At 35.5% G+C, this 13,822-nt stretch overlaps 1 protein-coding gene across 2 annotated transcripts in view; it reads left to right on the top strand.

Annotated features, from left to right (window-relative positions):
- The first annotated feature begins 332 nt into the window (after positions 1-332).
- Positions 333-13,822, top strand: part of Lmpt (four and a half LIM domains protein limpet) — a 67,210-nt gene continuing 53,720 nt past the window's right edge. Inside the window, exons 1-2 of one of the 2 annotated variants that reach the window (XM_017172748.3) lie at positions 333-474; positions 2,062-2,306. In XM_017172748.3, coding sequence (XP_017028237.1) covers positions 2,226-2,306 — 81 coding nt within the window. In that variant the 5' untranslated portion in view covers positions 333-474; positions 2,062-2,225. Of the gene's footprint in view, positions 487-2,061; positions 2,307-13,822 lie in introns of both variants that reach the window. The other variant, XM_070286158.1, reaches the window with a different exon arrangement.

Below are 13,822 nucleotides of genomic sequence, written 5' to 3'. Positions count from 1 at the left end.
ATTTTCTTGAAAATTAAAATTTTTTTTTAAATATTAAATAAATAATATGAAAATAAAACAGCAAGCATTGTGAAATCTAAAAATAAATAATCTTACTTGTGGCTAGAATAAACCAAAGCATAAATTATTTTTTCCAATGCCAACATTTTTGTTTTTTCATAATGATAAATTACATAAAATAAAATAAATTGATTTTTTGAATTTGGGGGGACACTTGGATATTTTAGGGAAATATCTAAACTTTCTGAGATTTTATAGGGGAAAAGCCAAATCTGCGTCTGGTAACACTGCCTGAGCGCCAGAAGAAAGTGTTTTGAAGCTGAAGCCAAAAGCCAAAAGCTCGTCGGCGGCTGTTGTGGCGGTCGTGTTTTTTTCGTTTTCCGTTGATTTACGTTCGTTTGTTTTTAATTTGACCGGTAGTGACAGATAATAACAAAAAATAGCAAAAACTTAAACAAAAAACAACTCGAGTGTGTGAGTGTCTGTGTAAGCTTGCATTTTTTACCCAAATTACATTCAATAACCATGAGCGTTTCAAAATAAAACACTTGAGTGCCGCCGCCGCAATGGTGGTGCTCCCCTCTTGTTGTTGTTGTTGTTGCTTTTGCTATTCCAGAACTCGTTTTCGAGTTTCCAGTGGTTGTTGTTGTTGTAATTTTGGGTTCTTGCATGCGGCCGATAACAAGTTTAACCGGTGTGCGTGTGAGCCGAGCTTAAATGTATTTCACGTACTTGTGTGTGTGTGAGGTGTCCAAGTGTGCGTGCGACTCCTTCAACAAACTGTTGCTTCTTCTGCTGCCGCTTCGTCCTCTTACTCAAATTGAATTCCAATTAGAATTGCAATTCCCCTGAAGGTCGAGTTGGGAAAGAAAAAAAAGAGAGAAAGAAGAAGCAGCAGGAGAAAAGATAATGAAAAACCGGCAGATAAAGTATCAGAAATTATTAAATCGCTAAGCAACCAAGAAAAAACCCTATTAATTGACCGGCCGGCTTGGCGCTCTCTTCTTCTTTTTTTTTTCTTTTTCGGGGTCAATCAACGCTCGACAACAACAACAACAACAACGGCTAGAAATTCTTTCAGGGAGCGTTCCGGTTCACCTTTTTTTTTATAATTGTGACGTCGTCCGGCTAAAAATAACAAAATGACAACATTCCTTCATCGACTCATTAGCGTTTTTTGAATTTGTAACAGTAATTGGAAATTGATTACCAATACAGTAAATATTGGTTGCAAAGCAGAACACCCACGATTTGTATGCTATTTTGCATATCTCGGAAATCTAATAAATTTCAATTAAAATAAAGCAAATATGGGGCTTTAATCTTTAAAAGTTGTTTGGTTTCCGATACGGATTAAGACCTTGGACTACACTTACGATTTTGTATTATATCTTAAAAACTATATAAAGCTTTACAAATAACTAAAAGATCTGATAAACATTTTTTTTATGGTTTTAAAAACCCATATTTACAATATATAAAAAAAAATATTAAAATAATAATAATTAAGTGAAGGTTACAAAAAATATTGGTGTTTTTCAATGTTTTCAGAAATATTTAATTGAAAGATAAGGGATTCTGACATCAAAAGAATTAAAAAAATCATAAAAATAAAAGATTAGACCTAAAATCAATTGAAAATGTATCGAAAATAATATAATAACCTTTTGTTTCCAAAGTTTCCATTTCAATCAACGTTTAAATTGACTTTAAATTCGCTGCAAAGTCTATGGCACCGCTGTCCATTGTAGTGTATTGTTTTTAGCTGTAATGGTTCCTACTTTTTGTACTTAAAAATAACAATTTCAATAAGTTACATGCCACAGTTTGACCCTTACCAATACCTACTGTTCACTACTACCCACACCACGACTCGGCCGGCAATTAATAAAAGGCAAAAAACAAAAGCCAAGTGAAGTGGCAAAAACAGTTTCACGTTAGCGACATTTTTCAACGGCTACGCAATAATTTGTTTATAGACCGCAAAAAAACAAAGCAAAACAAAACAGAATTCGCAAAAGAAAAGAAAAAATGTTGTTATAAATTAAATTTACCCCGCAGCACGAAAGGGCAATCTAAATCGAAAGAAAATAAAGTGCAACCAAAAGCAATACGAAAAGAAGTCGCCAGTGAGTTTTATAATTAGAACAAACCAACAGCCAGCAAGTGCAATTCATAAACGATAACACCAGCACCACCAGCCAAGGGAGAGATAATTGTTAATAATGACACCATCGCCGACCAAGGAGCTCCAGAGTGCCTCACCGACGATTTCGCGTCGTCCGCGGGAGGAGTTTGCTGAAAAGGTAAGTTGAAAAATACTATAGATATATACATTTCATTTAGAATAAGTTCTTAGTAAAAGAAATTTAATATTTAAAAGGAAAATTTAATAATTAGAAACTAAACATAGTGAAAAGTTGGGGAAATTAGTTAACAATCTTGGTAAAGGATTCAAAATCGATTAAAAATATTTTAAAATCCCAAAGTAGAATTATGTACATACATTATAAACCTTAATTCCTGGATCAGTTTATAATCTTTTTCCACAAATATCTGTGTCCTCTTTATTGCGCTTTTTTCCCTGAACATGTAGATAAGTAGATATATCCCAATCCCGATTTAACAGCCTCCCCCCCAGATGATATTGGCTAAACTTCCTGTGTTTCTATTAATCGACCCCAAATGTGTTGCGATGCCGTCTAGGAAAAAAAACATAAACATTTTCGGCCTTTCGCCTTAAAGTTCTCCTTTTGTTTGTTTTTGCATTGTACAATAAAATATATGTACATATGTACTCTCGATCCGCGTACACATGTACACACATCAATGTTTGGGAAAATAAATATCGCTGTCATCGGCAGTCTTCTCCTGGACAGAGACCTCTGTCGTAATCGTTTCACCTGAGTTTCCATACATTATGATTTCCGTTACTCCATCACCCCTGGGTACACTTTGTTTCCGCCTCGATCGCTGTTTCTGGGTTTTATTTAGCCCCGTCTGCTTCTATTCTCGACTCTGACTAATCGAATCGAATGGTGGCCATGGCCTACGTAACGCTAGAATTTCATTGATAAGATATCGTTTGGCAAGCCGTAATCGCTGTTCTTTAAATGGGCAAAAAAGTCGGTGCAGAGATATAAATTTTATTTATTATGCATAAAGTATGAGGGGAAAATTTAAGGGGTCAGTTAATTTACTAGGTTTTACTTGCTCTTAATATTCTTTTTCCCTTAAGCCAAAGCTTGATATTCCTGCGTGAATGCCAAAAATCCAATTTGCACGAAATAAGAGATCATTTAAATTAAGGTCTCGTTAGTACTTTTGATATTACCGCCAGTACTTGTTGTTGTTTAGCCCGATTTATTCGCCTTTCGGCTTACGTCACTTGAGCCACTTGAGATGCAAAAAGGAAAACATACAAAAATGCGAAATAAAAACACTTGCTGCAGTAACGAAATTCGAATTTGAAATTCACCGCTCTGGGCTTAATGAGAGGTCAATGTTGCCGCTGCTGGAAGTGGGGAGGAAAACGCCTCATTACGGCGTGAAAAGCGAATGCTTAAAACTGGATTTTCAGACAGATCATTAGCATTTCCCTCAAGCGTGATGGATACAGGTACTAATAGAAGCTGAACAGTTACAGATTCATATGCAAATCGCATTATTTATGGCTCGTATTGGGACAACGCCCAAGAATGTATATTCTTATGGAGATGTCAAGCGAACGAGTGGTAAATTAAGAGGGTTTCTTGTATTTATTTTTTATTTTCTTGGCTGCTCAATTTCGGTCAATTGATTGATTCGCCACAGTCGGCAACAAGTTTGGTGTAGGATCAATCAATTTGCTGCACACGCCGTGATTTTATTTCTCCTCCATTTCATACGTTTTTTTTTCGAGGGTACCTGTGCCGGAGTATCTCGCCTGTCAGCGAATGTCACTCAAGCGTCCCATGCAACGAATTTCATGGCATTGACCATGAGGCCCAATAACGAATAACTTTTTTTGTTTCATTTTTTTTTTTTCTGTTTCATTGGCTCGCCTTAAAAAGTCGGTTGCCTGCTGGCGTGCTAACAGCTAATTTTGAATATTCTGCATATGTCTTTTGCACATTAAACACACAAAAACAACACAATACACAACACACAGAAAAAACGGGGGAGCGAAAATGGGAACAGAAATTGCGAGCGCCACAAAAAGAACGACATGCCGTGCGAAATCTGATGCAATCGATGAGATCATCCATCGCCCAGAGAGCCCACCAACAACCCGGCAAGATTCTCCATCCGTATCCGAATCGGAGCTCGGGTTCCATTAATAAGCCGTGCCATAATTATAATTAGTAAAGCCAGCATAATCTCTTCATTAGCTGGAAAAGTTCTCTGGCGATTTTAGATTATCAGAGGGACAAGGCTACTATATGGTACCTTCTTATAGACCCACATAATCCCTACATTATCGTTGAAATTTCCTTTTGATTTTAGAGCAAGTTTGTGTTTCTGTGAGTCATCTGGTGGCCTCCTTGGTGCATCATCGCCCTCCTATATCTTCCTTTTTTTTGATGCTCTGGTTCTTTGTGTGTCCCCGACTTTGTTGCAGCTGACTTTCCATTTCCGTACACTACAAAAAACGCTACCAAAAAGTTGATTAATATGCAGAAGTCCGATCTTAAATCGCTTCAATTTAAACCTCTTTCCTAATTGGCTCAGAAGGTGGCAAATTTTAATTTTAACTGTCTAGTTTGATTGCAATCTTTATGACCAGCCAGTTAATTTGTTGTCCAGTGGCTTTGGATTTCCTGCTTCAGGCTTAACAAAAACTAAAACTGAGTCATTGTTCTCATTAGCCCAACGAGCCCCTTCAGCAGCCAAGGCTGCCTGGGGAATGCAGCTGAAGCTAATAAATTTCATGGAAAATATTTTGCATTGCAGTTAATATTATCTTGGGCTTAGGTCGATATTAAATTTTCATTATTAATAAGATAAGATTACTAGTACCATGTATATGATATAGCTGTCAAACTAATGATCGGGTATCTAAACATGTCAATAAACAAGATTACTTTGTGGCTTTTAGCGGATTACAGATTATACAACAGATTGGAGGAGATATATAGAAAAGATTGTACAATTCGATAAGTTTGCTTATTTTTATGGCAAAACTTTGACGATTTGATTAAGATTTAATTCGAAATATTTTGGATTTTATGATTCTTGAGCATCTTTTTAGTTAAAATTGAAGTAAATTAGTTATTAGTTATTAGTTTCCTTGGAAGCTGATGATGATGATGATTCATTTAACTTATCAAATCATTAACGTTTCGCTACTGTTAAGATTTTCAATTTAAAATAAGGCAATTCCGATTCAAAAATAGAAATCCATGCTTTTTCCTTAAGATACTTAATATCCAAAAAATGCTTACTATGCGAAAAAAATGTAAGAAAATTTTAAGCTCCGTTTTATGGATATTCTCAGTGCACCCCTAAAAATTGTTGCCATGTTTTCCGTTCCGTTCGCTTCTCCTTTTTTTTTTTTGACACTGTGTAACCCGAGGCAATCGCTCTGCGGCTTTCCAAATGCCGGGCCATATACTTGGGATATGTACAGACATATGTGCATATAAGTGGGCTCTGTCTGGTATATATTTGCATGGGGAGACGCGACACTTGGCGTTATTTGCGTTTTAAAAAACAACCTTGCACTTGCCAAGCTACGACCAATCGACAATCGCCACTGGTAACTGGTAACTGGCGACTGACAGTTGACAACTTTGTCAACGTTTTTTAATTGCATTATTAGTTTTCATTGCCTGACAATTTGCGGGCAAATGGCTTCAAATTATGGAGGCCTCCGCCCCGCAGACCGTATATTTTGCATTTTTGAAATTTTGGAAGTTGAAAGGGATTTTTTGGCGCCCAACGCCACCATCACCACGATGCGTCCCCCTCATCAGTTATATTACGGTGTCCGTTTTTGGCCTTTCCCTAGATTGTTGCGTGCCTTTGTTATATTTCCCAGGGGCTTGTTGGTTGTACATACAGCAGAGGCTGAGAAAATAGTTCTTAAAGACCTTTAATTATATGGCTAATGTGTGGAGTTTACCAATTTAAATAACGTACATTTTTGGTATTATTATATAGGAAATTTTAAAACAATATGTTATTAATTTCTAAAAACTAGATTTAATAAAAAGTATAGCCTAATTTTTAATGGATGCATACTGGCAACATTCCAGAGAGTAATTAAAATGGTTTTACTGGCTGTAAAACTGTTAGATCAGCTTGAAATTCCGTAAAAAGTACATATAATTTTCTTGCAAAACTCTAAGACTACATATATAAAAACAAAGTCATCCTGAGAGGACCTAATTTAAACAATTTCATCTATTTCTAAAGGAGTGCTAGGTCCCAAACTAGCTTCCTTTCTTTCCTCTACATTTATTAGAACTTTTTAAAAAATAATCTAATAAAAATTTAAACAATTGCTAAACATTAAACCGACCAAAGAATATATAAACTTCTTAAGGCTATTGTTTTACCAAGAGTTGTTAACGGTAACTGGGGGGAGGTTCGAGGGCGTGGGCGTGGGCAAGGCTATCATCTTGCACACCTTTCCAAACACGGGGTGGCATGTCATGGCTTAGGACTGGGCGTCATGGGATGGGCAGTGGGATGGCCAGGTGGCCCTGTCATATCACATGGCGGTGTTTGCGCAATGGAATGCCGGCACGCTATCGCTTTTTCGGGGCTCTCCATCTGCCAGGGGGTGGAATGGGTGGTGGTGGTGGTATCATCATCAACATCATCAGCCAGCCAGCCAGCCCACCTCCAGCTCCTGTTCCACCTCGTGGTCCCATTCCTGCTCCTGCTCCTGCTCCCGCTCCTGTTTCTGTTTGTCTTCATCATTTTTCGGGGCGCCTGGGCGTGTCGGCCTTTGTCGCACATTTCATTTTGTTATTATTAATTTAATTGATTTGGACTTTAATTCGTTTATTTTGGAACAGCTGGCGAAAATGTTATTAACACAAAAAGTTTACGCTCAGCCGAGTCGCTTGCCTATTTTTAGATACATTTTCCATTCAAATATACTTTGGACATAAATTTTGGCTTAACTACTGGCGTTTTATTCAAATTGCTTTAATGGTTAATGTCTTTCTGTGTGATCTCTGGCTGGTTTTCTCCTCCCTTTCGGCTCTGAACTTCTATAACCCCAATTTGCATTAGATGTCTTTAGCAGATATTCATATATTTATATATATATCTCTTGTTTAGCTTTAATTTTTGCTAATCATTCGCGCCAGTCAACGTTTCACACCTCACGAAAAAAAAAATGCTGAAAAAATCCAGTTTCAGCGTTTTGAATATAAATTGGTTTCGGGGACGAGGCAACGAAGCTGGCATTACCCTTCAAATCTGGTCAACAAATCTTAAGCTCTCTTCGAGCTGAAAGTCAATATTTGTGTTGGCTTTGAGCCGTCGGTGTGACGTCATCGAGGGCGAAACACGACGATCGAAAATTTAGCGGCTTCAATTGAAGCGAATCTTCCAAAATGAAGGCTTTTATATATGCTTAAATATTTTTTTAAATTTTAATTGAGTAAAAAAATTGATTGAAAGTTACAATGAAATTTAATTAAGACTTTACCAAGTGGTTTTCAAATTTTAAAATCGAAAAAGTGCAGATTTATTTAATAAATTTCCTTGTATAAACCATATTTATTCAAATTTAGATGAATTGCTTTTAAAAACATTATGTTTCGTGGATTTCTAGTTTAATATAGTTCGTATAATCCTTTTAATCCTCTGAAAAACCAATTTTTAAAGTAATAATAACTCATAAATTGCTACAAAACTTCGTTTATAAACATTCATTAATTAAATTAACATAAAAAACATTAATACCCATGAAAACACCTTTCCATTACGAACAATAAGCAGGGTATTGGAATTCAAGAGTAAAATATTTGCATACGATTATTAAGGATTATAGCTGCTAAAGACACGTTCCACAGATAACAATGAAGGCGAAACGGGTTCTCTCTGTTTGCTAGCTTTTTAGCTATTCCTGGCTCTTAATGGCTTCATGCTTGAATAACTGAGTTAAGTAAACCTTCTTCTGCCATTCTGCATTCTGCAATGCCCAGAAATACAGCGCTCTACGTCATCGCTTAGCATTTGGCACTGGCCAAAACACCGCACTGCCAAAAATGCCACTGCACTCGGTGTTTCGGCCGCCTTCTCTTCGTCGTCGCCGTCGCGTGGCCATGTGGCCTTTCTCCAAAAAATTTCAAATAAAACAGTCATGAGGCAGCAACACCTGCCCCCTAGTTCACCTCATCCCGGGCCACTCCAACATAGCTGGCGGAGAGTTTTGCAAAGCTCGCGTCATGCGTGCCTCCACTTGGCACCTATTTATGTTGAGGCACAGTTTTTGTTGAAATTATAAAACTTATTTATAAATTTATAAGAATTTCGAGAAAATAAATAATATATAATAAATGAGTAGATTAACTATCCTCCGAAACACGTATTCATTCAGGCTGTCTTTCACTAGATCTTTTTTTAGGTCAGAATTTATTATCAGGGAAGTAAATTAACTTTATCATATTTATATATAACATTTATTAAGCTTATTCCTATTTTTCTGGCCACAATTGTACATCTTGCATGTGGCGGCGTTCAAGCAGCGCTTGTGTGCTTGAATGTCGGCTTGGTATCGCCTGTGAGTATTGGATGGACCAAGTACTCATAGTCATACTCGCACTCGTACTCGTACTCGCACTCGTGTTGATGGTCTATTTTTCTTCCTTCTCGCTTCTTTAGGCCCTGTCTTGAGACGCGGTCTCGTGTTGTTGCAGTTGATGTTGTTGTACTTTGCCTGCCGGCAACCGGTCACGTTTATAGCACTGAAAAAAATATATAATAATTATTATACATATATTTTTAAACCCTTTAAATTCAATAATCAATTAGTTTGTCAGTTTTATGTGTTAAATGATTATATAAAATATTTTGGAAAGAATAAAACAAATCTTGAACTTGTTAACAATATAGATTTTTATTAATAACTTGTTAAATATATACATTTAATAGTATTTGTATATATTTGTATATATTTGTATATTTGAAGCCCCAACTTAATCTTTTTCCAAAGAAGGAGTTTTGTTTAATATAGATTTTAGTGTTGTTTCAATACTTTTTCATTAAACAACTATTTTCAAGGTATTCCAAATACTTTTGAAACCTCTAAAATAACGTGGTTTTAATATTATTATATACTACCGTTTAATGTAGAAATTCTTTACGGTAACAAAACCTAAGAATTTTCAGTACACAAATGAATTCACAGTGTACCTTTATTGTTACTACTGACGCCAGGGGGAAACCCCTCTGCACTCTTCACTGCCGTCACCCTCCAAGTAGATATGTAGGAAGGCTTCAGATTGGAGCAGCTGTGTGTGCTCTATAACTGTAAAAACACGCTCGCCCACTTCCTCAAGAGCCGGCGTTTTGACCAAGGCGTCGTTTTGTTTGGTTTCTGTTTCGTTTATATTACCCCCATCCGATTCGAGGTGATCGCCAGATCTCCGGATCTGGATCTGGATCTGGACCTGTCTCGGTGTGGGAGACTCCCCCGTGTGAGTGTTAATTTTTAATTGTGCTAAATGTGCACATAAATACACAATAGCCGTTTGCAACAGCAATCGCACAACACACACAACTCGCAATCCGCAATTTTCAATTTCAACACCCACCCATAATTTGGCTTATTTGTGGCTTTTACTCTGCTTGCTTTTTTTCTCCCCTTCCACCAAATGTTTTTTATATTTTTTTTTTGTGTTACTTTGTATTATTGTCGCTGGCATTGGGAGACAACAGCTGTCATTGTATCGGTGTTTGTGCATGACTTAATAGCTGATAAATAATATATGGTAGGTCACACTGAGATATATATCTCCAAGTATTTGATACTTTGCACAGAATGCATTTGTCCAGTGGCCATTAGAGTGGCAGGGAGTCTTATCTTAGACTCATAATTGTATTTTTTATATATTGATTTTATCGTGAGCAAGGCAGGTCATATAAGAAATGTCAATAAATAAAATTGCACAAACATATATAAATATTTGATAAATCAATACAGGCAAATATTTAATAATTGTGTAATTCTTAAATGCTCTTCAAACTTACTCACTTAAATATGATTTTATTACAATTATTGGAATTCAAATTTCTCCATTAAATGCTTATATACACATCCATGATGATCGAGCAATAAAATTCATAAAATGTTTAGGCTTTAAAGGCATTTAAGAGATATTATAAACAATCTGAAGCTGTGGAGAATTGACCTTATGATTTATCATTTGGTTTTCTTCACTATTCTCGGATGATTTTTCAGCTCAAGTGATTTATTTCGCACACGAGCAATAAATATTAAAAATGTTTTAAGTTTATAATTCGGTTTTGGTCTTGTTTTTTGTTTTTCCTGGTGGGCCTACCTCAAGACAAAAATATAATTCTTTTGATGTTTATGTTTAGCATTTACTAAATGTGGCCATTTCCCCTAAGAACAATATTTTAAATGATTAATTCATAATTCTTATTGCAAAGGAACAACGTATGGTATGAGTAATACTTCTTTTAGATTACGTTTTCATTGGAAGTAGGGATTTATTTAACAAATTTATTTCTCAGATTCAGATTCAGATTTATAGTTTATTCCCAGAATCTTTATATATTTTCTATATTTATTACGAACAAATATTTAAATTGTATTATTCAATTTCCCTACCTTAAGGCTAAAATCTATGCCTTTTGATTTTGAACGTTTTCAATCATTTATAATTCATAAACTTCTTCTCATAGACAACGGGTCGTATGAGTAATATGCCTTTCTTATTTAATATTCATTGGAAGTTTAGATTTATTTCCCGCTCTCTGCACGCAAGCGTTCCAATTTGCAGTTATACATATTTTATTAATCTTTTCACAATAAACATTTTGGCGCAGCCATATTTCTCCAGACTCGGAAAGTGGGTAAGAGAAGGAGCAGAAGGTGGCACCCAATTTGGCAACCACGACTGTATGTGGCATGTGGCAAGTCTCCGTGTTCTTTTATTCTCTCGCCTGCAAATGCGGTTGCCGTTGCTTCTGCTGTTTATATGTATGTGGAAGATGGTAGATGGAAGACTGAAGATGCTGGCTCATGATTCTGCGAATGGCGTGAACTTTTCCCCCGCCCCAGAGTTTTCCACACTCGCATCCCGCTGCGATTTTAGATTGCCCCAGTCCAAGCGTATGTTTGTGTTAACAGTGAAAAGTATTTGCTCATAGGAACACGTTCAGTTTATTGTTGTTTCTTTTGTTTTTTTGTGGTTTCAACAATTGAATAAAATATTGGAGAGGAAAGGTGGGAGATAAAGAAAATATTGGTACACTTTATTTAATTTCTTCTGATTAGTATTCCCGTTGTCTCTGATTGGTTAAGCATAAATCTTATGCTAAAATTATTTATTTTGTGGAATAAAATAATAGAGTGGGAAGTAAAGAAAATATTAAGAGACTTTAGGAAATAATAAGGAAGGTGTGAATTTAGATAAGTAAAACATAAAATTGATTGTTTTTTTAGTTTAAAAATCACAGTTTATTTAATTTATTTACTTAAATTTATTTATAGATTAAACAATGATTGCTATCCCAAAAAATAAAAATGTATTTAAGCCTTTAAAAACAGATTTTAAATACAGATTTATATGATTAAACTACAAATGAATAAGGCAAATTTAAAGTTTATAATAAATATTTTATTTAAATATGTTTTAATCTGATGACAAACAACAAAAGAGGTTTCAGAAAATATTAAATAATAATTATCTAAACCTCTTTGCATGTAGCTTAATGTTCATTTAAGCTTAAACATTAAATAAACCCCAAAATTCGTAAATTAAATTCGCTTTGGCCTCAAAATAATTGCATTAGACTCAAATAATTTTGCCATAAATTTAATAAATCGCATTATAATGATACCAACAAGCCGATGAATATAAAATTTATCAGTTTAAAGCCGCAGTCGTGTGTGCACAATACAAAAAGCTATTAGTGTGTGGACTTAACTCGACTGTCAGGTTTCTGGTTCATTGCCTGCTTTTAGGCAGCAGCTGCACAGTGCCATGAATTAAGCCCGAAAGTAGGCAATTGTGTAACCGAAAACCTGAAATTGGAAAAGATTAAATTCGGGAGAGAAAAAAAGGGAACACCACCAAAACAGAAACAAAGGCAGAAACAAACAACTGATTTACGAGCCAACTGGGATTGCTCAACTGCAGTTGGCTCGTGTACTTAATTTGCCAGTGTTTTGGGAATGTATTTGAGCACATGTGTGCCGCCATTAAGTGTTTAAAATATGCATGCTTTAATTGTCAGCCAGCTGCCTCTGCCTGCATTCGATTTTAAACTTGACTTAACTCGTACCCAACAGTGGGTGAGCACTCGAATTTCACAGATACTGCGATACAATCTATAATGACTGGCATTAAACGCTCGTCAGCCGCGGAATCGGAAGCGAAACAAATCAAAAGTGCCACTAAAAAGCGTCAAAAAATATGGTAAAAAAAACCCCTGCAGCTCTCTGAAACAAAGACACTTCGTCTTCGTCATCGAATGCGCGTTTGATCAGCTCCGTCGAATCAAATCTGATCGCGGAATGCTCAGCAAACAAAGCGGCGTCCAAACACCTGAGTTCAGGTGTTGTTGCCTTTTGTTGCCTCTATTTTCTATTGTCAACCCCACGACACCCGGTAGTAGGTAAAATCACAAAAAAGTGGGGCGTATAAGGCAACAATGTACTATAGAGTTTGCTTCAGGATGTATTGAAAAGTGATTAAGTTCCTTATAAGCTGGTAATTCCATACAAGGCGACTTTCCATATTTATATTCTTCCTGAAGAATTCATGTTTTATGATGGCTACGAAAGTTTGATGACTTTTATGGAACATTATTAAGTTATTAACCATTCATATTGTATATAAATGATTTAATGTTGTCTAATGAATATTATGGTGAATTATTAAGCTAATATAACTATTTACTTATTCTTTAGCATCTTTGTATATATATTTTTAAAAATGTACAGATCTTTTTAACATTTAATAATACGAAGAGCAAAGAATTTTCATTCCTTTTATTAACAATAATTTTAAAAATTGTCTAAGAATGAAATATACTTATTAAATTTATAAATTTTCCGGAGCTAGATTTGCAATATTGTATAAACTTTTTAAAAGTGAAATATTTACTAAACATTCTTGACTTATCAAATAAAATTAGCAAAGTTTGCTTATATTTTGCACTACATTTATTCCAAGAATTTGCAGAGTTATCCCATATAAACTTTTAACACTTTAGTTCCAATTGATGCTGATAGGTGGTATAAGCTATGGCAAGTTATGAGTTATAGAACTTTAACTTAATAGTGCCAATTTTTAATAAGTAATACTTTGTTATATAATTATTTTATATCTTAACTTATAGAGCTCTTTGTTACTTAGAACTAGGAGCCAGTAAACCTTTTTCATTTATAGAAATTCCTCTCATACCCCTTACTTAATTATATAATGGGTATCTCCTGATCGAATCCTATAGTTTTCGAGGTGTTCTATTAATTGCTGTGATGCTTTGCATGCGCGGTGTAAACGCTAATGCGTTAAATGAGCTGTTGATGCCCGCTCGCGATGGCTAATTAGAGCGATTTCCGATGCATAAATTACAAAATCTACCGTTTCCCAAAGTCTGTCTCGCTGGCTGACTGGCTGGCTGGCTG

Source organism: Drosophila kikkawai, chromosome 3L (assembly GCF_030179895.1).
Source record: "Drosophila kikkawai strain 14028-0561.14 chromosome 3L, DkikHiC1v2, whole genome shotgun sequence".
Classification (NCBI taxonomy): domain Eukaryota; kingdom Metazoa; phylum Arthropoda; class Insecta; order Diptera; family Drosophilidae; genus Drosophila; species Drosophila kikkawai.
Note: the sequence above shows the minus strand (reverse complement) of the source record. Positions and strands in the feature narration are given on the sequence as shown.